The sequence below is a fragment of the Mesocricetus auratus genome, unplaced genomic scaffold (assembly GCF_017639785.1).
Source record: "Mesocricetus auratus isolate SY011 unplaced genomic scaffold, BCM_Maur_2.0 Super-Scaffold_100013, whole genome shotgun sequence".
Lineage (NCBI taxonomy): Eukaryota > Metazoa > Chordata > Mammalia > Rodentia > Cricetidae > Mesocricetus > Mesocricetus auratus.
Genome location: NW_024429196.1, coordinates 54,083,082 through 54,110,151, shown reverse-complemented (window position 1 = coordinate 54,110,151; position 27,070 = coordinate 54,083,082). Strand labels below are relative to the sequence as shown.

General features: G+C 37.0%; 1 protein-coding gene across 1 annotated transcript in view; it reads left to right on the top strand.

The window, feature by feature from the left end:
• The window catches only part of Gmds (GDP-mannose 4,6-dehydratase), a 516,914-nt gene that overhangs the window by 83,488 nt on the left and 406,356 nt on the right, over positions 1–27,070 (top strand). The window contains exons 2-4 of the mRNA XM_040755777.1: positions 5,771–5,815; positions 13,474–13,561; positions 15,604–15,713. Of these exons, the coding sequence (XP_040611711.1) occupies positions 5,771–5,815; positions 13,474–13,561; positions 15,604–15,713 (243 nt within the window). The remainder of the gene's footprint in view (positions 1–5,770; positions 5,816–13,473; positions 13,562–15,603; positions 15,714–27,070) is intronic.

The following is a 27,070-nucleotide window of genomic DNA, read 5'->3' as shown; positions in this document are numbered from 1 at the left end:
ATCTTATTTGCTTAGCTGTTATCAGTAATTTGTTCTTTTCTTTTTACAGAGTTAAGTTTTGAGTTTTGTTTTATTGAGGCAGGGTTTTATGTGTAGTCCAGGCTACCTCTTTCAGTCCTTTTGCCTCAGTCTTCTGAGTGCTGGGGTGATAGGTATACACCTTCATGCTGGATTGTTTAGATTTTAGTGCAGAATTCTGAGCTCTGGGGTTCTACAGACTTGCCTTTTTTATTATTTTTTGGTATGTGAGTGCATGCCAGTTCTGTTCTCCCAGTGTGTGATTTTTACACTAAACACTTCATTGCTTTGCATCTCACTTTTCTGATCTGTAAAACGAGAACATTAGATTAACTGGTCCCTATGGTCTTTTGAATCCCAGGTTTGACATAGATATTATCTAGTGATTTGCTACAAACATGAGCCAGGTGTCAATACTTGTTATGTATATTCAACTCCTGGATGCTTCTTAGCCCACTGATTAAATAAATGGAAAGCTTCATTCTTACTTAAAACAGCATCCTTCCCTAATAACTGATGTGATATATAGTTCTTATTGTAAGTACATAATACCTTGATATTGCAGTAGTAATTAGTTGAAAAGATGCTTTTTGGGGTGCATGTCTATTATTGTTGTTGTTGTTGCTCGAGAGTCTCAGTGTAGCCCAGTTACTTTCCTGTAAACTACTCAGCCCAGGCTGACTGCAAACTCTTGGGAATCCTCAGCAAAAGATTTTTGTAAATAATAATTAAAATATATAGAGGGAAAGAAAATAGAAGGCTATGCATAAAAGCACTTTCTCCTGTATTCTGTTTCCCACTAGGAGTGTTCAAACTTTGATATTTTCACTTCGCATGCATAGAGTTCATGATTGAGAACCATTTGCAATTTAATTACAAAAGAGCCAACAATTGTATGTCATCATGTTTTAAGAATTTTTTATTTTGTTTTATGCTGAAGTCATAGTTATCCTCAGCTTCATGCAGTCAATGGAGAACAAATGAGACATTCCTGAGTGAGACTGATCTCACTCAGCAGTGTGGTTTCTTCCATCTTACTCTTTCAAAACTGCTGTCAAAATGTGCCTAAAGGGAAGCATGCATTCCAGAGGGGACAAACTCTCCTGCATATCAGAGTTATATTTTCCTCCTTTCCTTTATTCATGTTGACTGCAAATACATTGGTATAAAACAGAAAAGAAACACTAGCATCTTGGTTATAGCATGGTAGCACTTGTTTATTTGTCTGCTCTTTGAGTTTGAAGTACTGTTAGTATGTTCCCAGTCATTTCCCATCTGTGGCTATTGATAAAAGGGGATAAACCTTTCTGTGCTTGTAGAACTGGAGTTTTATATAGTTTTCCTATAATAGTTGAAGTATGACCCTTCTGATTTCTAGAATAGTTAATATTTATGGCTTTCTGGGATATTTCACTGCCCTGTGGAAACTGACCAGCATGCAAATACATGATAGATATGAGACCTACAGAAGCCTGTAAAGAGGCATCATCCCTCCCACATATATTTACCACTGGAGGAGTCCCTTTCTACAGAGCTCTGTGCTGCCTACTGGGCATGTGCTTGCCCAGAGCTAAGGCCTAAGAATCTTAGGTACCCATCTTTTCTTTCTCTTCTGAGCTCTGGAGTATTCTAAAATTACAGGTTTTCTCTGTGTGTGGGTCACTTGATTAAAACTGGAAGTTCTATTTAATCTATAAAACATCCTGTAATGGAAAAGGGCCAAATCAAGTTAGTGTGAAAATGAACCCTTTAATGGCCTTTGATTACTTTGTCTGGTTTGATATGTTTTGGTAGCTCCCAGAGGGAATAGTGGGGAAGATTTATTTTCTAGTTCAGATAATGAAAGGGTTGTATTCTAGTTCATGTTTCATCAATAACTAGTTGTGTGATATTATGCTACATCTTGGTTACCTGAGATGCCAAATGGTTGTTTACCCTCCTCTTTGAGTTCTTGTGTGAGGAACAAAAGCAGAAAATGTTTCTGTGTCTTGAAAATAATAAACCATAGTGATTGTCTCAAATGCTCTGGAATTCCATGTAAAACTAATACCTCCAATAACCATATGAAGAACTAAATTTAAAAAAGTCACAGTTGGCGGAGCTTGAGAGATGGCTCAGAGGTTAAGAACACTCGCTGCTCTTCCAGAGGTCCTGAGTTCAATTCCCAGCAACCACATGGTGGCTCACAACCATCTGTAATGGGGTCTGGTGCCCTCTGTATACATAATAAATGAAACTTTTTTTTAAAAAGTCACAGTTGGGATATTATCTCTCCAATTAAAACGCCTTTTTAAAAAATCACTTTTTAATGATTGGAATTTATCACTGGGTCCTAGCAAATGAGCAGATCTAACCCATTTCCTTTGGTTTCAAGAGTCAACTGTCAGAACATAATGTTACTTTTCAGGTTCTTGATGTGACATCTTAGTCATTAGTCTGAATGGAGCATTCTCATATCACCCATCCTTCTGGTTTGGCTGCATGCTCAGATACCATGTCTCCTAGGAGTCCCTGAGGGCCACTGGGGAGGATGAGGGGGAGGCCAGCTGAGCTCCTGGGCCAGAGACCAAGAGTCCTTGCTCGGCTCGTTTCCCACTCATTGTGCAGCCTGGGCCCTATCACTGGAGGGGCCTGGCAAGGAAATTAGGAGGAAGTGAGTGCCACTGCTGGTTCAGAATGTTCCAGTGTGGTTGGAAAGTTTGAGAAGCAGCCTGGATGAGAAGAACAAGACCTTATTGACAGGGTTCAGTCCTGGTCAGGTCTGTTTCACATCAGCTTTCTGAATAATCACAGCTCTCTCTACCCAGGGAAGTTCAGAACAGTAGCCAATAACAACCCCCACCCCATTCTGTATGAGTATGGTAGAACATTAAGCATTCTGTTTTATGCCATGTGGATAGTGAAGAGAGTGTAGTATTGGATGCTTCAAGGTAACAATGCTGTAAGAAATGCAAGTCTGCTTTTTAGAAATCTTTAGTCAAATTATTATCAGTGCAGTTATTCTCGTTAATAATGCTTTTTTTTCTGTTGATTCACAGGGCTATCCTTCCACACATACCTGCAACAACAAAAATAAAAATAAAAAACCTTCCAGTGATCGTATAGGCCAGCTTCGTTTATCCTGGCTTGAATCAGTCAGCCTTGTGATTTGATTTGACTAACATATAAAAGTATGTAAAACCTGTACACATTGTGAGATTGAGATGAAAAGGCCAACCTCTTCTCCACATAAGTCTTTAAACCAGACTATGTCAAAAAGTCAGAAGAAAATCTGCTGGAGTTTTTAATGGACCACAAAATATGCCCTTTGTATGCCTGGCCTTGCCATTTTGCATGAATTTATACAGGACTTCTGAATTAACTCACTTGGCAACTCTGTCATTTTCAGGACCCATTGGTGTCTCCAGTACCAACGTTACGTCAGATCATGGCAATACTAAAATTTGTGTCCTTTTCCCCTCTGGAATATCTGGAAGGGATTTCTGAACCTCAAAGGGATATTTTAAGCTTTTTCAAACTTATGAAACCTAAGAAAACTCCCAATTCTTTGCAGAATAGAAATTTGTGCGAATTGGAGCCTTAGTTTTTCATTAAATCTGAGTTCAATAGAAGGGACTCCCTGTTGGGGTAAAAAGCTGAAGAGCAGTTATGGGATTGGCTCTAAAATGTAAGATCCAGTACTTTTCCTGAGAGTTCCTAGTATTCCTCAAATAGTAACAGTTCAAACATTGGCCTCAGGCTAATTTTTGTCTTTTTTTTAATATTTATTTTTTATTACTTTAATTTTAAATAGCTTGCTTCACATGTCAATCCCATTTCCCTCTTCCTCCCCTCCTCCCGCACTCCCCCATCACCCCCCCTAGCCTCCCACCCTATCGCCACCCACATAGGGGATATCTAGAGTCTGTCATTTCACTCAGGGCAGGGTCCAGGGCCTCCCCTAAGAGTCCAGGCTAAGAGAGCATCCCTCTTTGTGTTATGGACACACGAGGTCCATTAGTTTGTATGCCAGGGATAAACACTGATCTACTGCCCAGGGCCCCATAGGTTGCCCAGGCCTCCTCACTGACTCTCACACTCAGGGGGTCAGGATCAGTCCCATGCTGGCCTCCCAGCTGTCGGTCTGAGCTCCAAGAGCTCCCCCCTTGTTCAGCTGTCTCTGCTGGTTTTGCCAGCCCATTCTTTGCCAATTTGCTCATCGCTCCTCTCTCTCTGTCACTGGGTTCCTTGGGTTCAGTTCAGTGTTTAACTGTGTGTGTTTGCCTCTGCTTCCATCAGTCACTGAATAAAAGTTCTAGGATGGCTATAGACATCAATTTCATTATCAGGAATGGGCATTTAAGGTGGTCCCTCCACTATTGCTTAGCTTGCCAGTTGGTGTCATCCCTTTGGATCACTAGAGGTCTCACTTGAGACAGGGTTTCTCTGTGGCTTTTGAGGCTGTCCTGGAACTAGCTCTTGTAGAACAGACTGGTTTCGAACTCACAGAGATCTGCCTGCCTCTGCCTCCCCAGTGCTGGGATTAAAGGTGTGTGCCACCACTGCCTGGCAGGCCTCAGACTATTTTAAATAGATGTCTGTAATACTTATTTCTCTCTTAGAGTGTTATGAAATTATTTAACTAGAAAGTCCCATCTAGAAATTTCTAAAACAATTGTTATTACCAGTTGAGACTCTTAGTGTTTATTCAGTTAGCCCCGCCTTAAGATAGGAATCATTGCATGTTTTAAGATTAACTCATTTGAGGTAGTTATTATTTTTTTAATATTTTGATGTTGTTGCTATTTTATTTTTTAATAAATTTTATTTAAATTAGAAACAATCTTACTTTACATATCAATCCCAGTTCCCTCTCCCTCTCACCCTCCCATGCCTCCCACCAACTCCCCATTCCATCATCCATTCACTCCTCAGGGAGGGTGAGGCCTTCTATGAAGGGTCATCAAAATCTATAAAGTCACTTGGGGCAGGGCCTCGGCCCTCCCCCATGTATCTAGGCTAAGAGAGTATCCCTCTATGGGAAATGACCCCTGAAGTCTGTTCGTGCAGTATGAAATTGTTATTTTATCAAAGAAGTAACAGTCTCCTCTTTTGAAGTTTGTTTGTATATATGCACACATATATGATATAGAAGTTTTAATTGAACCTCATCCCATAAATCCTCTAAATTTAGTGGCTTTCTACAGCCCTAGAGCTTAGCTGCTAACTTGTCCCTGAAACCTCGTGTGAAGGTTCTTACCTTCCTGCATAGTACTTCCAGCCTTCTCCACAATTCTGTGGAGTCATCTCAGTAGTGTCAACACCTTGTGCTCTCTGTCTCCTTTTGAACTTGCCACTTTCCTTTTTAAATATCATCCCCGCGAGAGTTTGTTGTATTCCTATTGCACCAAGGCATTTTGCTTTGCTAACATATTTACATGTTTCACATAGCCTGTAAGTGGTGAGACTTGAACCCAAATCCAGGTGATACTGCAACTTTGTGCTCTCTCTGTTGCTCTGATTATTTGCTTGGGTTTTGATTTCTTCCTGTCTTCAGCAATGCTTATATAGGTTACTGTCTGCTTTGTTAACAGTCAAACACCATTTGGTGGTGTTGTCATTATCAGTTTTGTTTTTATTTTGGTTGCTAAGATTTTTATTTTGTTCAACTTGCCTTTCAGATAATGGTCTCAAAACTCTTAGTATAGATCACAATTCTGTACCAGCCACCATAGGTCTAACTAACACTTCTCAATTATCCCTCTCTTTCCAGGATGGCTCATACTTGGCAGAATTCCTGTTGGAGAAAGGATACGAGGTGAGTGACTCAGTGCTCCTGGGGGTTGCCATGAACTGCTAGGATGCAGCTGCTTTGCTTCCTCTGTGTGTGCTTTCCACGGAAACTCTGATAACAAATCAGAATCCAAGCACGACTCTGTCGTGGCGCCGGTGATGCTGCCAGTTCATTGTGCTGTCTATCTGCTGGTGAGCACAAGGGGTCTAGCTGTTCTGCATGTCTCCCTTGTTCTCTGATAAAGCAGCAGCCTGCATGAACCTGACTGTAAGAGTGTTAGGGTTAATTTATGATGTAATGTGCTACATTAAATAGTTCCACTCATGGTGAAGTCACTTAATTTGGAAATTGCACAGAGTAATAAAAACCAAGCTGATCTTTGGCAAGCTTGCATGAAAGATTTACACCTGGACGTGTTTGCTTTCTAACTGGCAGCTGTATATTTTATGGAAGATGAATCTGTGTGATTCATGTTGGTGTTGTTATCATTGTGTTTTGTTCTTCAACATTAGAATTAAAAATAATTCTATTAAATTTGATGTAGTTTAGTGAATACTTTTCAGGAACATTTTCCGGTTGTACTTATGTGTCAATTTATGATCTATTGAGAATAAAAACTTACACAGTGACCAATTCCTGGAATACTTTGGCAATGTTTGTATTATTAGTTTTACATTTTGTCTTACTTCCATCAGTTACAGTAATTTGTATAAAAATGTGCAGTTGGACAAATGTAAAAGAACTTCAAAGAATTTGGCTTGTTAATGGGATTTGATGAAAATGGGAATAGTTTTCTTATTGTAAGTTAATATTTTCTGATATCTTTGACTATAATAAATCATAGCAGTGTTTAGCATCTTCTATTCTCTTGTATAGTAGTTCTATGTCTTGCGATACCAAAGTAAGACAAGTATAATTATGGGACTGCCTATGTACACATATGTTTTTAGGAATAAATTGCTGTAGTAATTGAGAGGCTAAAAATTCAACAAAGCAAAGTATTTTAGAGCAGGTCATAAGTAGTACAAAAGCATTGGTTTTAGGAAAATGTTGTTGTCTAGTCAAGCTGTTAACCTAAATGTAAATAAATAGCAGAAATATATGGTATAGATACATCTGAGGTGCTATGTAGATACATAGGATCTGCTGCTAAGAGATGTATGGTAGCCAGTGATGTGAGTGAGTTGACAGGGAATCATGATAACAAGCTGTTCAAGCCAAGTCATTGAGTTGTTGAAGATGGAGACGATATGTTGAGTGATGCTCTAATCACAAGGGTGTTGAGATATACTTTGAAGTGGACCTGTGGGACTATGAGTAGAAATAAAGCTAGAAGTACTAATCAGTGACTGAGTGTAGTCTAGAGACAAGAAAGTGTGTATGAGGCTGTATGCTGTTATACTGAGTAGACTAGTGGATGGGCAGGCCTTGGGGCTAGTCATATTGTGTAGGCTTTAATCATCTGCAGGTAGGAGAGCTGTACATGTGTTCCTGTTAGTGCTATTAAAGTTCTATTCAGGTATCTCATTGAGGAATTAGGCTTCTGAGCACAAGGAGGATGCCAGATTTGCAAATTAGATGCAGTGAGAATGTAAGACTGCCCAGTGAGCTACAGATGTGTTAATTTCATTAGTATTTGAAGTTAAAAGAGCAGATTTGATTCCTTTACAGAAAGGCAGCAGAAGACTTACTTGGCAAATCACAGTTAATTGGGAGGAATTTCTCACAGACACAATGTGATGAGAATAGCGAGATCCATAAATTGTTAGAATCTATGATTGATAATTCAGGGGGAAGGGATAAGATAGGGCAGAAAAGACAAGCAGAAAGTCTTCCATACAATGTGGTAAAGGGGTGAGCTGTGTGTGCGTGGTAAGAGTAAAGGGGTTTTTGCATGCGCTGTATTAATTTCCGTGATCTGCTTTCCTTAGTTTTAGGAGATGATTGACATAATTGTAGAATGATCTATTATTAGGAGTCTGATGGTGAAGCGGGCTTTATCCTTTTATGCTTAGGTCACAGTAAACATTAGAGTGATTGACAAAAAACAGAAAGCATTGGAGAATTTCCAGGTTTATCAGCTGCAGCTCTTAGTTATTCAAGACCATTGAAATTATAGAGCTGGAATATGTACAGTTGAATGACAGGAAATGTCTGACCACATCTGATTCCATAGGTCAGTGACAGCAATTTTGGATGAAAACAATCATCTTCTCCAATAGACTCTCAGCCTTTTCCTTTTGTGTGGACCCACCTCAGGTTCTGTTAGAGGCTGGCTCAGAAGTTTGGGATTATCCTTTCTTATATGTCCCTAGATGTTGTTGATGCTCCTTCCCTGTGAACAGATAGGGTACTACTGTACAAAGGACCAGATGAAATCTAATGAATGACTTGACTAGGTGAGCCAGTGGGGTCCTTTCTTCCAAACTATTTAAGAATTGTTTATTACATTAAACTTTTTATTTTGTGTGCATATGTGTATGTGCTGCAGCATGTGTATGAAGGTCAGAAGACAACTGTGGCAGCTAGTTCTGTTTTCTGGGAGATTGGACTCAGGTCGTCAGGTTAGGCATCATACACTTTTTTGCTTCAAGCCATCTTGCTGAATTTACACTCTGAACTACTTTGACTTCATTCAGATTCAGTTACTATTCAGAAATACCAGGAAGCTTAGAAATAACTAGAAACAACATAGTTTTGGTAGCAAAGTGTAGACCAGGAACAGGTCAGCTCTGTAAGAGGCATGATGCTATGACTGTTTTGTTCTTCTACTAGAAGAGGAAGACTTTGATTTGCTGTTAGTGACACAGTCAGCCTGGCATACAGAAGGATGCCAGTAGAGGAGCACAGCAAGGTCAGTGGGGAAAATAACACAGTTAATTAAGATCCTTTGTTTTTATTGTACTTACAAAACAATGAAAAGTTATGGCAGGCATAGAAAATTTATATCAAAGAGTAGTATGTATGCAAAGAAATAACATTTTTTGAATTTCTGGGGCCTAAGACATTTATTAGAAGCATTAAAGCCAAGAACAAACAGACAGAGAGGCAGTAGCATGGCAGGGACTTCAAGGAAAGTTCAGACTCCAGTACCAGACACACAGAGGCTGAGTCTCTGAAGAGTGTCAGATCCCTAGGAATTAATCCTTTGTCCATGTACCTTTAGTTTCCTGAAGTTTGGAACATGTTTAATGTGCTCGCTGTAACTTTTTTATTTGGTCACATTCTGAATGGGTCTTCTAAAGTAAAATACAGTCGTCTCTTGATAATCTGCATGGGGATTTGTTACAGGAGTCTCTGCACATATCAAAGTCTGAAGACACTCAAATTGCATGTATAAAATGTTATGTTATTTTTGTATTGCTTATATATATACCTTGTATAATTTAAATCACTAAGATAGTTATTATACCCAATGTAATACAAATATTATATAACTAGGTTTATTAATTGAGGAACAAAGAAAAGTCTGTCATTGTCCAGGACAGATGAATGAAGCTGCAGTTTGTGGACTCCATGGTTTCAGAGCCTATGAATATTGAGGGTCATCCATATTCCTTATTTCTGTCTCATTTCTTACTGAGAAGATACAGGGTATAATAGTTTTCATTGTTGCTTGCTTCTTGACTTTTACTCAGGATTAAAATTTTGAAAAAAGCTATAGCATCCATCCTTGTTTATTGTTATTATTTTGTATAGTTAACATTATTATTATTATTATTATTATTATTATTATTATTATTAATTTAGAGAAAGACTCTTGCTAAATAGCCCAAGCTTGCTTGGAATTTATGATGCTCCTGTTCTGGGATTACAGAAATTTGCCACAATTTCTTGTTCCTCCTTTAGTATCTGCAGATGTCTTCATAGAGAGGAGAATCAAGAATTATCAGGCTTCATGGGCAGGTACCCTGGGGATACTTTCTGTGCCTTCCATACACTGGATATATTTTGTAGCTTGGTAAAGCTAAAAGTCCATTTTCTTTTATTCCTTGTTGACTAGCACTGATCAAGGAGCTGAATAAGCAGTCTAGTCCTCATAGCATTCAGCCCTGGGACTTGGTTACTGGGTGGTTTATATCTTTTTTTGTGTGTGTGTGCTTTTTTGAGACAGGGTTTCTCTGCGGCTTTGGAGGCTGTCCTGGAACTAGCTCTTGTAGACCAGGCTGGTCTCAAACTCACAGAGATCCGCCTGACTCTGCCTCCCAAGAGCTGGGATTAAAGGCGTGCGCCACCAACACCTGGCTGTTTATATATACCTGGGTGGTTTATATCTAAATCCTTTCTTCTTGCTGGCTCTGTGTCCTCAGTCCAATTTTTTGACCCATCTAAGATGGTGATGTCTGTCTGTCTGTCTGTCTGTCTGTCTGTCTGTCTGTCTGTCTGTCGTTCTATAAGTAGGGATGGTGAGCATATTTCTATTGTACAAGGTTCTTTAGAGAATGAAGTGAAAGAGCAGGTGTGAACAACTCAGCCAGTGTAGCTTTGTGAGACATATGATGCCTCTTGATACAGGAATGGCAGAGAGAGTGATGGGTGAAAGTCTAACTTATGAATTACAACATTGAAAGTAGGCATGTTTTCTTGCCTAGGATCCAAGAACTTGTGCATCCTCTCACATTTTCAGGGGAAAAAGATCAATAGAAGTGAAACCTGCCATGGAAGTACCTTCTAGCTTCAAATACCTTCTTAGCACCCCAGTTTTAGATAGCTGGCAATATGGGATGACCACTACAATGTGTGCTTAGTTTGCACAGAGAAAAATGTGATTACAAAGACTAATCCTAAAGAAAAGACCAAGGCCAACTCTCCAAATGATAACTCGTATCTGTGAATATAAGAGCATCTGTCTTTAATAACCTGGTAACAGCAACACAGCATATCAGATTTTAAATAAAGAATAGGTACTTCATGGGTTTCCATTCTAGGAAAGAAACCATGACTGCCTCTCCTGAGATGGAGTACCAAAGCAGAAGAGACTGGATTCAAACACTGGTGTTATGTGTAGGGACTGTTTTAGAGTATGGACTTCTTCCCCGTCCTCTGTGATCTAGAGGCTTTTTTTTTTGTTTCAGAAGCTTGGAAGTTTGGTTAGCAAAAAGGCCATTCTTCATATAGATTCTGTCTTCAAACTGCATTGTATACTGGCATCATAGAACAAGCATGCCTCTTGACTGCCATGGTGTAAGCTAGGCGTGTCAGACAGTGCTCTCACTTGTGATATGGTGATTGTGAAGATTTGCCTTACCACCAGTTAAGGCCAGTGTCTGCTATGTGGTCACTGCTGTGTAAATGTCAGCTGCTGATACAATCTAGGTGATCCATGCTTTCCAAAGAAGAATCGCAGTAACTATCCTCCTCCAAGAACAATTTAGATACTGGAGAATTTGTAATCCAGTGGTGTGGATCACCTCTCTTCCTAAGTAATGAGAAAGCTTTTCTTTGTTTTAGCACCTACTTTGTACTTAACATTTTGAAATCAAGCCATCTTTGTTTTGATATTAAGAGAACCTGAAATACTCCTCTTTGACAGTTGACTGAGGCATGAGATTTGTTTGTTAAAACATCCTCTTCCACTTAAGGACTTAGGTATTCCTAGCTATTAATTAATAACAGTACTGATTATGTTTATGTAAAGGTCACTTGGCCTGTTTATTTTCTGTTTGCTTTCCTAATCCACATCTCCTTTTCTCCACATATCTTGAGAAAAGACCTACCTATGTCTTTCTGTAAAGAGAAAGCTGCTAATCTCAAATTATACTAGATTATGCAGTCTGCACACATTTTTAGCTTGCCTTAATGCTTGTATTTCACCTGCCTCAGAAGCAGACAGACTCAGCTTTCATTAGTTCTTAGAATAATACCTGCTGTCATGGATTAAGTATTTGGCAAGTCTTTCTTCCCACCTACACACATGCCAAATTTGGGAGTAAGTAGAAATTCAAACACATTTTTTTATTAGAGAAAAGCAAAACAAAAACTAGTGTTTGTTGATTGTCTTTGTTAGTGTGACATTAAAGGCATTGCTTTTATTTGCTCTGATTTGGCATCCCAGTCTGTTAAGATTGTAGAATATTCTTATCAAGCCTTGAAAATTAGTACGTTTAGGGCATTTCTCTGTGCTTTTGTCTATAGAAATATGTGATTTCTCTAGAATTTAGTAATTAAGAGAAAGCTGGCCAAATAATAATTTAATTATCAAATAGCTTACGTTTTCAGAACAAAGAAAATTTCCACTGAGTACAAAAGAGTACTTGCATTGGGTAAATTTGAATATTAGGAATAACTTTGGTATAAACACCAAGTTTCTTATGCACTAGTATATATGTAAAATTGTCACTTAAAAATATTCATTAATTGTGTATAACAGTTTGACTTCATAATTCAGTATCAACTTACAAAATTGGGGAGAATAAAATACAATTATTATAACCTTATTAATAACACATTTCTATTTAATGGTTCCTTAATTTTAATGTTTGCTTCCTAAAATGTCAGCCAAGTTTACAACATTTCTAAGGTATTTTCATATTTACCAACTTTTCTTGGATTTTTTTTCTTTTGGAAAGTTGTGCTGAGTGCTTTTCTCTGGGAAAAAGCAGTTAACTATCAGAATTGTTGATTGTGGACATGCCATAGCCTTAGAGAAGTCAGTTTCTTGTGTATGCCATGTAAAATGGCGATGACATTTCTTTCTGTTTGAAAGAAAGCCTTATGTGCTTTTAATTCCCCTTTGCACTTGGAATGTTTGAGTCATGCCAGGGATTAATTTTGGTTTGAAATAGACAGAAAACGATTGAGTTAAAATATAGAAGTGTATTCAGCTGTAAACGAATCTACCCAACATTAGAAAGAACACTTCTAAAATAAGTCAAGGATTAAAATTGCCACCAGTGCAACTGGAACTTCGGCAGTTGATGACATAAACTGGTGTTAGCATTGGCAGCACAGAGGGAGAAATCTTGACACAAGGAGGAAGTGGGACCAAGTGTGGAGCAATTTCTCTCATGTGTCAGACACAGTGGTCTTTTCTTTAGTATCAGCCAGGTATGCCTTGCTTTGCCCCTTCACTCTGACCATGGCCAAATCAAGATTTTTTTAAGTCTTTATTTTTTAACCTTTTAGTCTGATGTTTGTAGTATATAAACTTTCCTTAATCTTTATAGTTTGTATTTCTAACTTTTCCACAAAGTTTAACAATAGCAACCTCTCTCTGATTGTATCTGTGCCTCCAGAAATTGATATAATAGCATGAAGTAGCACTGGGAACTCAGGGTAATTGTGGAAACCTTATGCTGTGTTTAACAGATCAAAAACAGTTTCACAGCTTTTGCCTTCATTTTCAAATCAGAGATATTTTTGTCATCAGTATGACTGTGTATGTTTCGAAGACAAACTTGAGTATCTGCAATTATGCATGAAGCCTTGTAATTATCTAATTACTTACACTGAGATTAGCAGTATAGACTCTGGATAAGGTCGGAAGCAGTGTGCTGTTGGTAGCACACAGGTAGTAGTTAGGCAGAAAGTGGAACTGTTCCTCATAATTTAAAAATACCATCTAGAAGTACTACTTATACTCTTTTATAGAACTATATATTAGCAGATGAAATTCTGAGTTGCTTATTAATCCTAATTTTATATTTATTACTTAAATTTATCTTTTTATGCTTAAAACTCAGGTCCATGGAATTGTACGGCGATCCAGTTCATTTAATACAGGTCGAATTGAACATTTATATAAGAATCCACAGGCTCACATTGAAGGAAGTAAGTAATTTTCTTGTTGCTTCCTATTTTTAGACATTTTCCAATATCATTATTCATAGCCCATCTAGTCTCAATTTTTTTACCCAGGAATTACTTCAGTGAACACCACCTGACGTGCAAGCTGGGAAAACCTTCCTCGTAGCTGCCCTAGACTTAGTGCCATCTTGGTTTGATTATTAGAGTGATATTCAGTAGATGGCTTTAAGAGAAATAGGCAAATCATAACTTTGCTCAGTTTTCTTCAGTCCAGGTGTCCCTGTTCCTTCAAGAAACACCAGTTCTGTATTAAAAGATTACTCTGTTTTTTATAGTTGGTTCAATTTATTCAAGCTAATTGGTCTTTGCACATTGATGTTTTTGAATATTCATTCATGTTTTATTCTAAGAATTTTTATAATTTTTATTAAAATTTAAAAAATATTTAAAAATGTTGTACAATCTATTTTGATCATATTTTCTCCGTCTTTCAAATCCTTTCAGGTCCTCCCTACCCACGTAATTCATGTACATTGAGGTTAAAAATGGTTCTTAAAGATGTTTCAAAATCTTGATAGTTATTCAAATTATATTTAAATTGCTTTAAAAGTCACTATCAGGACTTACTGGCTTTCTTGCTTTTGTTACTATGAATTAATTTGCCTGTACAGAGCAGTAGCATTTAGATATTACATTACAGTATTTTCTCACTTGATCTCCTCACTCAGGTGGTTAAAGAGACTATTTTGTACATGGAGACCCAGAAAGATTGTGCCTTTATCAAGGTCACATGGCAGGATAAGAGTAGAGCTTAGTCTAGGACACAGAGCTTTTAAGTTTGTGTATTACTTAGTGTCTGTGGCTATCAAGGGTGATGCAGTGAGATTGTAACCCCAAAATGATTTAGGTTTTAGTTGTAAAAGATTTTCAGGTTACTTTTAAGTATTGGTATCATTAGGAAGGTGATGCTGTTCATGGAATAGGCTTTCCACCTCTGTGTATCTTCTTGGAAGTTACTATATTTTGAGTAGCTGTTTTACAAAATGTTAAGAACTTGAGAATTTTAGAGTTTAATTTTTTTAAGTTTATAATAAGATGGCTTACAAATAGGACCCAACTATTCACATAGGATTTATAATGTTTTATATACATAATTTAGATAATATTTTAAATTATTTTGTGCACAACTAGTTTTGATGGTATGGATATTTTCATTTGTGACATTGCATTGTCAGTTTTTCAAAAATTTTAGGATTTTGGATCATGTCACATTTTGAAATTTCAGATGGAAAGTGCTCAATATGTTTTTTTTTTGTTTGTTTGTTTCTTTGTATGCACAATGATACCACCATATGAAGACCAAGCTAGCAAACTGCTTACAATGAAATCAGTATAAGGGTCAGCTTCAGTGAATGAATCTGGGTAGATTGACTGTCCATTAAAGAGTTATGTTACTATCACAGATATCATAGCCAGCTTAAATACATATATTGTAAGGTTCTTAAAAACCACAAGATTGTATCTAAACAAAATTTCCCCCAAAGAGCTATATCTTTTCTTTACCAGTGTGTTGTAGATTTCTTTAGAGGGTATTGCATTATTCCAGGGTGATATTTGTTAAGATTTCACTTTCATGTAACACATGTTTTAAATTCTTTACAGCCATATGATAATCATCTAACATCTTCAGGATATTCCCATTTTTAAAAACAAGTCCATTTGAATTTACTATTACAAATCCACAAAGACCTTTCTTTATACATTATATGTTTATTAGAGATAAAAGTAATCCTCTGACACTCAAGAACCATCAAATAGAATGTTTATGTTTTGTGTTGGTGGAAGGAGATTGGAACACATGGCAGGACCTTGCTACGTAGTTCAGGCTAACTTCAAACTCAAGATCTTCAGTGTTCCAAGTACTGGGTTTGGAGGGATGGGCTGTCACACCTGGGAACACCAGTTTGACCTTCATTTTCATATGTGAATAATACATATTTCAGTTTTGATATTGAAATGTTTCTCTTTTATCTCATATGTTGATGATCTTTTTCTAAATCTTAAAGACATGAAGCTGCACTATGGCGACCTCACTGACAGCACCTGCCTGGTGAAAATCATCAATGAAGTGAAGCCTACAGAGATCTACAATCTTGGTGCCCAGAGCCATGTCAAGGTAAACTCTTCTCATTGCTATGGCTTCTCCGGATGTGTCCTTGTAGCGTTCTCTATTTACTCACATTTATTTTTTCTCAATACAATAACAACCACTCACTCTTATCAAGTTTCATCTTCAGTATTAGTTTGGTAATTCATCCTAATAAAAATGCTTATGAATTTTTAAGCTGAGGTTTCTGTTACTCAACAGGCACAACGAAATCTTTCAAATGACACTGATGTAGCAATTTGCATTCCTTTTAGGTTGTTCCCTATATTCAAGAGCCCCTGTTCAGACATTTTATAACAATGTATGAGAGAAGTATTTGTTAAAATGTTAGAAGTAGCTCCTTAAAATCTTTATTTTGATGTTAATTTTTGGTGTGTGAGTATATTCCTGGGTTAATGGATATATTTATATTGTAATATATTCTTAAAAATGATATTTGAGCCGGGTGGTGGTGGCGCATGCCTTTAATCCCAGCACTCGGGAGGCAGAGGCAGGCGGATCTCTGTGAGTTCGAGGCCGGGCTGGACCAACAGCCTCCAAAACAATATAGAGAAATCCTGTCTCGTAAAACCAAAAAAAAAAAAAAAATGATATTTGATATTCTTTGAGTTGCAATCATATGTTAAAGTTAGCTTAATTTTTGTTGCGAATTGTGACAATAAGAGAGTAAGTTTTTTCTTTTTTGCCTTTCCCTCTTATTGTGGCACTCTTAATGTTGATTTCTTCCCTGTATTCAAGACTATCTGGTGCTCTGCCCATCTTTCTTTAATCAGTCTGTCTGGAGCAAGTCATAGTAAACTTGAGACGCTTTCCCTAGCCTTCTAGACTCTGCTTGACTCAGGCTTCTGTGACTGTGCCCTCATGCTTCCTAGGGTGAATGAAATTCGAAGCCAGAGTTGATTCGTTCTATTTAGGGACCTATTCAATCAAGTGGTTAGTAGAGCTTAGAAATAAAAACAAATAGGTAAGTTAAAAAAAATCCATAAATACCTATCCATGGTTTTTTCCTCTGTTCAAAAAGCAAATACAAAATTTTATTGGAGTATTTAAGGTATTTTCATGTTTCTCTAGATTTTTCAGTTTTGTACAGAATGGAGGCAATATGCCTGCTTTCTACACCTCTGCTGCTTAAGGCAGAAATTAGGACCTGAGTTAATGAACAATGGAATAAACCTAGTCATAAAACAGCAAATTTTTAGAAAATTGAGGGTGCGTCCTTGGATTACAGAGTCCTTGGACTCAACAGTTAAAAGCACTGACTGCTTTTGCAGTGTACTTGGGTTTGATACCCAGTACCTACATGATAGCTTACAAACATCTGAAACTCAAGTCTCAAGACATCCAACACCCTCTTCTGACTTCTTGAAGCACCAGAAACACATGTAATAAACATAGGCAAAAAACTCATACACATAAAATAAATACATCTTAAAAATAAAAACAAATAAGTTGTATATTATCATTTTTATTATTATAAATTTTCAATTTGAGATTGGCCCATTTTTCTCTGAGATATACCTGATGATTTACAAAGAGATTTCTTATCTGCCTGTACTGACTAGAAAAACAAGCAAAACCTTATCTTTCTTTTTCTTTTTTCCTTTTTTTCTTTGGGTGCTGAGGATGGAACACAGGATCTCAGACATGCCAAACAGATGCCAGAGCTGCATTCTTAATCTACAAATCATTCTGTGTTATATATGGGATTTTCAATTTCCCCAAGTTTCAAAATTTTTCCTTTTTGATCCAGAAGCCATAAACTAACATTATGCGATGATGAAGAAAAATTATCTATAGTCACCTTCCCCCTACCATCTTAATATCAAATATAATTGTCTTTTCCTTTATTCCAAAATCTATTAAATGTTATCCAATGTGTTACATTTTCTTGAGTTGAAGTGAGCACATTAGTGCTTAGATACCATTCTGGAGTAATTGTCCTATAAAAAAAATTGCAAGCAGAGGTCATTGGTTTGATTTGTTCTAAATTGGTATAAATGTAAATTTATCTGTTTTATGGTATTTTAGTTGCTTTTCTTGAAGGGTGAGTTAATTGGCAGGAATGATGCTTTGCTAGGATTGGACATTTATGTGTTCATTCATGTGTGTTGTGTGGATTTGTATATGCCACAGTGCGTGTGGGGAGGAGAGAAGACAGTTTGCAGTAGCTGTATCTCTCCTTTTGCAATGTGGATTCTGAGGATCCAACTCAGGTCCTCTGGCTTTGCAGCAAGTGCTTTTACACACTGAGCCATTTCATTTCTTAGAATTTTGATTTTTTAAAATAATTTAATCTTTCAACAAGTATTTATTGTACATACACTTCATACAAAGTATGGTTTAGTAGAGAACAGAGAGGTGTATGAAATCTACTTATACTGTTAGGGATTAATCTTAGTAGGGGTGATTGGTGCAAGTGTCAGAAGCTTGCACAGCAGCTTTGTGTCTGTAGTGGCAGGTGAGAGGGAACTCAATCTGAGGGACTAGATGGCATCGAGGCGGAGGGGGAGAGCATTAGCTCTGGTCCTGAGTATATGGATGCTGTTTACAGATGTGTTAGGAAGTGGAACATTGAAATGGAGGTAATAACATAAAACCATAGTCAGAAGGGAGGAAAGTTTGACCAAAAATACTGAAAAGAAATGTGAAAGTGGAGTAGGCATGTAGCTGGGCTATGCCATGCAGCTTCTGTGTGTGTCGAAGGAAAAAGAACCTTATTTAGACATGAATGTTAGAGGCTAGAATCTACAGATGAGGTTACAAAGATGTAGGTATTACCTGAATGTGATGACTTCATAAAGGGATAAGGATTGAAAAGATCACCTGTTAGCATAGTGGACTCTTCTATGGTCTCTACAGAGGAGGTAAAGCACTAGTGCTCAGGGACCAGATAGTTGATGCAACAGCTATGAGAGATTGTAGTACCAGCACTTGATGAACACTTGGATGAAGCACACTGTGGAGCTTGATAATCTGTTGAGTTATAAATTCAGCTCTCAGAGTCCTTAAGATGGTAGTTGGTGGCTGGAGAATAGGAGATAGAAGACTGTAGGAAACTTGCTTTATAGAAGGTATGGAGAAACAAAGTAGGATAGCAGAAACCAAGGAAACAAGAGGCAGTGGGTGGAATTAAGCCTCATAAGTTAAAAAGGTAGATCTTCCTAGGAAGAAGGGGATAGAGGACAAGGAAGAGATCAGTGGCCTTGGCAGTAATGCTGAAGATCTACTTGTTAGTTTGCTTTTCCATTGCTGGGGTTGGAAACCATGTCCTCATGCGTGGTAGATGAGTATTCGCTTACTGAGCCATACCCCATATCTATCTAAGGACTTTGAAGTAGCTGTAGTCTTACTGAACAGAGGGCTAACACAGAGGTTTTAGTAGTTGAGGAGTTAAAAGGGAAGTGTAAAGTGAGTGGATTATTTTCAAGGAATTTCCTAGTAGAAGTAAGAGAGAATAAGATAGTGCCTATATCAGGGTCCCCTCAAAATTCCTAGGCCTTCTTTCCAGAATCTTTGATTTCTGAAGTTCAGGGTAAAGGTGAGAACTTTGATTTTTAGAAAGTTTCCAGTTAATTCTAAGCCTAGTTTTGTGACCACATTTTGGGAAACAATTCCCTAGCATTTCCCCCTTTTAATGTGCCAGTTTCTGAATCTGATGTCAAATAGTTCTGCTAATCACCAGTTCATGACAATGTGCGACTACAGCCCTAAGGACACATTTCAATCAAGAATGGTGAGAATGGGGAGCGGCTAGAGTGTATCTGATGTACCCAAGTTCTCCCCTCTCAGAAGTCTTTTTCCAAGTAGTGTGTAGCCTATGAAAATTGGTACTTTGAAGAATCCTCCTTAGATTTAGAGACAAAGTATGAATATAATCAATGTCCTCTAGCCCATTATTTTTATACCCCTGTGCTCTGAACTAAAGTCAGTTAATTCGTAGCCATGGCTAGTAGACACTGAGAAGGGGTTGGGCAAGGCCCTAGTATACTCACAGCTCATGTAGCTCCACTTGCCAATTGGCGTATGCTGCTTTCTCCTTTGATCACTTAAAGTTGGATTTCAGATTTCAGATGTTGGTCTGTTTTATTATCAAGGGATTAAAATATTTAATTTGTTATAGATTCTCCATGTTATTCTATGCTAATATTTTTAAAGTATTTACTGTGTTCACAAAAAATTTATTTCTGACTGTAATACTTTCAGTAAGATTAACATAAAATAACATGCTATTTTGTAATATTTTGAGAGATGTTCTCATATTAGCACATTTTATATTTAATTTTGAATTCTTGAATTCCAGACTGGGCATTGTTTGTGTTGGACTTGCGTTGTACAAAATAAACTCTTCTATCACTCACACTTCCAGTTAATTTGATGTGGGCCATAGTATGCTAAAAGTAAGGAAAATAAAATAATAGGAAGCTGGTCTGGCTTCCTGTAGGAAACCCATGAAGATGAAATTACTTCTTGGAATGAGCCCATAGCAGTCTGGGAAATACTGACTGAAGACATTTTTCTGAATCATAAACAGTAAAATTATGACTCATGAAGTAGTTCATTGAGAGGCTGATTGGATCTTACGTGGGAGAAAGTGAAAGATGACTGCAATGTGCCAGTTATTAAAGGCCGTTAAATCTAGCATAATGACATCATCCCAATAGGAACAAATGATACAATTTATAGTCCTGCCCATCTTGGGAGGAAAAAAACGGTTTAGGAACTTTTTTTTGAGAGTTATTTTTTTTAGTTATTTGTGAATAATGTTTCTTATCTGTTCAGCATTTGCTTTAGTTACGCTTTTGGAATTTGTCTACTATTTTTAATAGCTTCTTTGATGATCTTGCATCTCCTACATAGTATTGATGGAATCTTTCCACAGTGAACCTAGTTCAGTGTAGGTTCCATTTACCTCACAACATCATGATGGACTTGGCTTGAAGTTTTCAAACATATGAAACTTATCCAGTCATAAATGTGGTCATCTGCTCAAATTTGTACATCTGGTTACTGCCAAACCCAGGATAAGAACTCAAGTCTTCATATTATATAATTCATTTAAAGACCAATAAAGAAAACAATTATCGCTACCAGTGGTAATTCTGACATAAAATAGTCTTCATAAAGTTACATCTTCTCCCACATTGCTGTTTCTTCTTGTACAAACTTTTTCCCTAGTGTCTGTGGTATAGATATACTTCTAGGTTTAGTTTGAGAAGAATTTTTCAAATCCCTTTCAGTGCTAAAGATCATTATTGTATCTCCTTCAAAATTTCTCTTATTCAACATGACTGACTCTATAGTTTGCATTCCTCATCTAATCCTTTAATTATCCATCTTACTTTCTCGTTTAGTTCTGAGTTATTTTTTTTTTCTATAACAATAAGGAGGCCTGATTGCTTTAGTTTTAGGGATAAGTTAGAGCAGACCAGGTGGTTGTGAGGGGCGATTTCCTTTCTATAGTTGTGCAGATCAGTTGGTAGATTCTGAATAGAGAAGCCCAAAGGTAATGAGCCTGTGTAGGCCCAGGAAGCTAGTCATGAAGCAGAGTTGCTTGTGAGTCAAGGGAATAGTTGTAGTAGTCACCAGTTCCTAAGTCGGAATCAGGGAGAGATAAGATAGAAAAGCAAGTCCTGCAAGTGAAATTAAGAATAAAAACAGGCATGGGAATTATACTGGTAGACCCTCGAAAGGGCCCAGGAAATTTAATTCAACAATCATCTATTTCCTGGATGTTCTGAGCTGCAATTTACAGCTTGATAACTAATCATTTCTGCACTGAGAAAATTCATTATGGTGGGAAAGGAAGGTTTACTTGGTTAGTATATAGCTGAACTAGTTATAAAACAAAACAAAACTGTAGCAACATGGCTCTTTATTGTACAGTTATTGCAGAACAGGGGGTAGACTATTAAAATTCCACAATGAACATCTGAAAGGGACTGTTTTTCTGTGTTGTTACTCATTCATTTATTTATTTTGGACTCTGGAGGCCTAGCAGGGAGGTGTGAGCAGGAAAATGAGTAGACAGGGAACATTGCTATTGTGGTTAGAAGAAATATCTGTAAATATGAGTCAGGGCCTGGCCCTGTGGTCTACACAGTTGCATGGTAGAGTTCATTATGTCACTGTAGATGAACATGGTCATCTATTTCTCTTCACTAGTGGCTGCCTTGTACTAGACCCAGTGTAGAGTTCATGGTAGTGATAGGCAGTTGTAATCATCATCAGGATAGGGATAAAATATAATAAATAGTGCTTTGGGATTTACTTATGATAACTGGTACAGGAAAGGAATCTTAAAGCCCAAACACATTCTGAACTTCACATCCAATGGCCTGCCATATCTCCCAAAACTGACCTGGGTTTTCCCTGATTTCAAGTCCTGGTCATATTGTGGTCTAATGGGCTTCTTAAAAGAGTCTGTTTTCTCCAGTGAGATGCTACCTTAGATTGTAGTCTCTTCCACTGCTGTTCTGTAAACCTTTGTTCTTGCGCAGAACTGTAACACTCCTTAGATACCATCTGCCTCAGTTTCTTGATGATGCCAACCTTTATTGAAAGCTCACCTTTATGCCAAGGCCATGTTCAACCTGTTTGCCGTATGCACCATCTTTCTCAGTGAGTAGGTCAGCAATGAATGCTCTAGGCAATGAGGAAAGGAAATGCAAATTGCTGATTCTTCCACCTCCCTATCCCAGTCTTCCTGTGCTCTCTGTTCACAGTTCAGGCTAACATGAATCAGATTATCCTGAGAAGTGAAGTGAATGGGGCTAACATTCCATGGTCAACATGCTAGTCAGTACGGTTTCTGCCTAGGATTAAGGTTATGGTTTGCTTTAGCTGAGTTTTGAAATGATAGGCAAGACTGTTTTGCTTGGTCAAATGCCTATAGTTCCTGTGCTGAAATATAAGCTTGTATAGAATATTCTAAAAGGGGAAATGATGTATGGGGCCCTTTGTTTTTTATTACATGGGCCATAGAATTCTGAGGTGACAGCGCTCTTGGCAATAATCCAGGTCATGCCCTTGTTTCACAAGTGCCTGCCTGAGATTGCCAGTTGATGGGCAGCCAAGATCTGTCTACCTTTGAATATAGGGCTGATTCCAGTCTGTCTTGTGCTACTGAGTTGAGATGACCAAAGGTAGGAGTAGGCCTTGGATGCCATTGAACTATGACAGAAGTCTTACCTCTGTTGTCATTTCTATCATTTACTATGAAAAATGAAGTTTCAGTATAGTAGGTTGAATTAAGACATTTTTCCTTGCTGGAGGGAACTGCTTATAACTAATCCCATATGAGTGGTATTTTTATGACTAGGAAGCTCTCTTAATATAATGTAGGGCACTCCATGAGCACACCAATAATACTAAAATAAATTATTGTATGGGGAAAGTACAAACATATATAGTTAACTCATCTGAAATGATCACATTTTGTCCACTTATTAATATGTATAAATTACAACTGTGAAAACTCTAAAGATAACTTATTTTGCTTAATAGTACCTGAATTGATAGTCATATATTATTTGAAGAAATTGTAATATTATCATACACAGTTCTTGAATGTGCTTCCAGAACAGCAAAATAATTCTCCAGTTTGTTAGCACATTGTGAATCTTGAAATAACTCAGAGGCCTTAGGAGCAGAAAGCTATAGTTTGATAGAGAGCCATGAGTTCAGTCTTGAGGATATAAGGGTTTATGATGTTTTTCATCTAGACTGCTCTGCATGTGTGGGTCCATGCATGTGTACTGTTTCTCAAAAATGTGACTCCTTGAAAGAGGAAGTAAGTAGGTGGCATGACCAATATCTGTCTGGTAGGTGGTAAACTTCTGATATGGCCAGGGACTGTTGCCGTTTGTTTGTTTTTATTCTGCAGCCCCCATTTCTTTCTGAATAGTTGTCCCTCTTCTGGGAAGGCAAAGTCCCTATGATATTTAAAATACTTGGTAATCACTTTAGCTTATTATAAGGAGACTTTGTGATAAGGACACCTTTTTAATTTATAATTTAACATTTGTGTTTACACTACATAAACTTTAATAATATGAATATGGCTAGTCAGTTTCATGATCCCTAGGATGAAACTTGTCCTTTTTAAATCCTATATTCATGAGGATAGGTAGGCATGTACACTGTTGGTGGGGGTCTCTGTGTGTCATCTGGCTCACATTTTTCTTGGAAGCCTGTTATAGATTTAAGCAATTGAATTCAAATCTAAAACCACTTAAAAAGTGCTTTATAGTCCATTAAGAATTTTTATGGGAGAGAACACTCTATGAAAGTTCTCCTTTCCCTGTTCAAACAGATTGTTCTGTTTTATTAGGTCTAGGTGGTATTGTAATTTTGATAACAGGTAATAATCTTTGGAATTTGTATATAATTAATGGACCACACAAAGGTGTGTTTGTTAGCTTTTCCAACCTTAATCTATTTAAAGTAGTAGCTTTTTATTAAACAAAACCTTAAAGAAGTATTTTAGTGCAGTTTATGCATATTAAGCTAAAATTAATTAAGATGGATAAATGCTCATGTTTATCTAAATATTCATGTCCAGATGAATTTGTAAATACTAATGGGAGGAAATTTTAAATCACTAGTAAATGTATTGTATGGGAAACTATTTTTTCTTTTACTTTTATGAAAAATTTAAATAGGTTTTAGGATTCATAATTAGATGAGTATACAAATAATAACATTTAATATTTGAAGGCAGATGTATTTTCCTTTCTCTCAGGTTAGAGAACATAACTGAATAATTATGTTTTCTTTTAAAATATTAATAGAATGATTGTTACTTTATCATTTTAGTACATGTAGTGTTTATGAAATTTATTTTGTTATACTTAAAATTGGGATAAAATGATAAAGTAAAATATTTTCTAATTTAAATAAACAATGCATTAAGACCTTTTGTTTTAGTTTCTATGTAAATCATTAATAGATACTTTGTCAGTACCCGCAATAAGAAAACTTTAATGTGTTACATGGTGTGTACTTTTAAAAATGCTAATAGCAATGATTAATAGACATAATTTTTGTTTTTAAATAGTAACCTATGTATCTCTGGCATGTTTTTTTAAAATATGCAATTAGTTAGAATTGCTTTATTTATAAGACTGTATGAAGTCTTGCTTGGTCTATTGTAACTGTTAAGTTCACCATTAGAACTTGAGAACTCTTTAACAGATGCTGCATTTCAAGTATGAGCTAGCTTTCATATGGTAAATTGAAATTTTAACAGAGATACTGTTGGAGACTTAGGGCTTTTCATTGTTTGGTGACTCAGGGCCAGTGCTCCTCTCCCTGCTGCTTTTCTCCTTTAGTACTATAAACAAATCAGACCTCCAGTTTTTAAAGGATACTCCAGGACCATCCCTTGTCCTGGCTCTCAGTTGGCCTTCTTTCCTGTGGATGGGTTGGTGGAGAGGCTCCTTTTGTTTGTGATTCTACTCCTGTGTAGCTAACTCTGGAGTGTGAGCCTTTTGTGCATTTGTTAAGATCATTCACAGCCAGACTCACAGTCTTCTCTGGAGAGAAGCATTTTGGTGTTGAGGAGCAGGAAAATGATTGCACCACAGTATTTGTTTTTAAATCACAAGAGCAAATACTACTTTTCCTTTTCCTTTTTATTAAATATTATGAAAAGTGTTTTGGCTAAATGGTCATTTAATTCTGTCACTTGGCAAGATATTTAAATGGCAATTTTGATAAAAATTAACTTACTGAATTATTTAAGTGTCTTCAATATCTCAATCTAACTTTTATCCTTTTCAATTGTTAACTCTTTAGAAGTAACTGCATTAATGAAAACTTATCAGTGTACATAATGGGAGAAAAACTGTTGACTGTGGTAAAAATATTAGGTTAAATACTGTACTTTTACAAGTTAGTTTTAATGAATTTGCTTCACAGAGAAATTCATAGAAAGTCTTAGAAAGTTTCGGCACTTGGGTAGGAAGTCAGATTATTGCTGACTCTCCTTTATCTAGATAAGAAATAGGATTACTTTGGGGACTCAAGAAAAGTTTCTATGGTGTGGATGATTGTTATGCTCTTTTATACACATAGATGGCAGCAAAGTGTCACAGACAAGGAGGTCAGCCTTGTCTTTTGCATGAAAGATGAGTGACAATACAATCTGATTTCCATCAGCTTAGCTCCCTGTGTCCTTTCTGTAAGTAAATCTAAAATAAGAAAGAAAGCTACTGTTGATAACATGGAAGTATAGAAGGATGGAGGAAGCTGTGGGGGAACTATAATGTACTGAATTTCTGGACAGATCCCAGGTGGGAAATCTTAATCCTTTCAGGTATGTCTTCTATTGTAAGATGACTGCAAGAGTTATGATATTGTGCATGTCAAAATAAAAAGACAATGAGGGCAGAATGGTGTAACGGAAGAAGGAAGCAAAAGAGAAACTTGACGAAAGTTTCAGCAGCGAGCAATGGTCTGCTTCCTATGAGTACTGTAGGGTTTGGCCTGCATGGCTCCTTCTTAGTTAAGCGAGTTACAAAGAGGAAATGTCAGTCCACGAATCAGGCAAACATTCCATGGGAACATTTGCTCAAATGTCAGCATTTTAGAAAATAGAACTGCAGTCTATTATGGCCCAGTCTCCAGGCTGGATTTTCTATTAAACACACAAGTACAAATGTGTTTGTTCAGAACACGTTCTCAATTAACAAGTCATTTTATGCCTTAATTAGCATTCCTATATAATGACATAATCACTTTAGAGGATGACAGTCATCATTATAATTAATATTTAATATGTGTCTGGTTCTGATGACCTTTCTGTGTGTTCTCACAAATTTCTAGGTAATTTTCAAGTTTTAGAATTGCCTTTAGTAAAATCACAGCCACAAGCAGACAGGAGGAACTGAGGAAGTGGAAGCATGCTCATTAGAGACTGCAGTCTGGAAGTGAGTTATAGAATCATAGTTTACAACAAGTCCTCAACAACTGAATCACAGTGCTCTCTTACTGCTTACAAACACTGCTCAAGGAATGGCAGTGTGATTCAAGAAAACATTTTCCCCATCCTTAATTTTTTTTTATCTCCTCAGGCAACTTAGTTATCATAGACTAATCTCTGTGTCACAAAATTGATTCTAAAGGTGTGTAAAACAACTTGTTTAAATGCAGTATCTGGCAAGTCTCTCTTGTGACAGCAACTTATTTCTCACATAATTATTTTACTAGTAAATTTGATATCTTAACAACCCCTTCCCTCATTTCAGAGTTCAAAAAGTAACACTTAATATAATTTATTTCTCATAGTTAATAAAGGCTTACTTGGGAGTGTTGCCGTTCACCCTCTAGCTGCCTCAGCCTAGTGAGGTCAGGAGGGAATGTGGTGG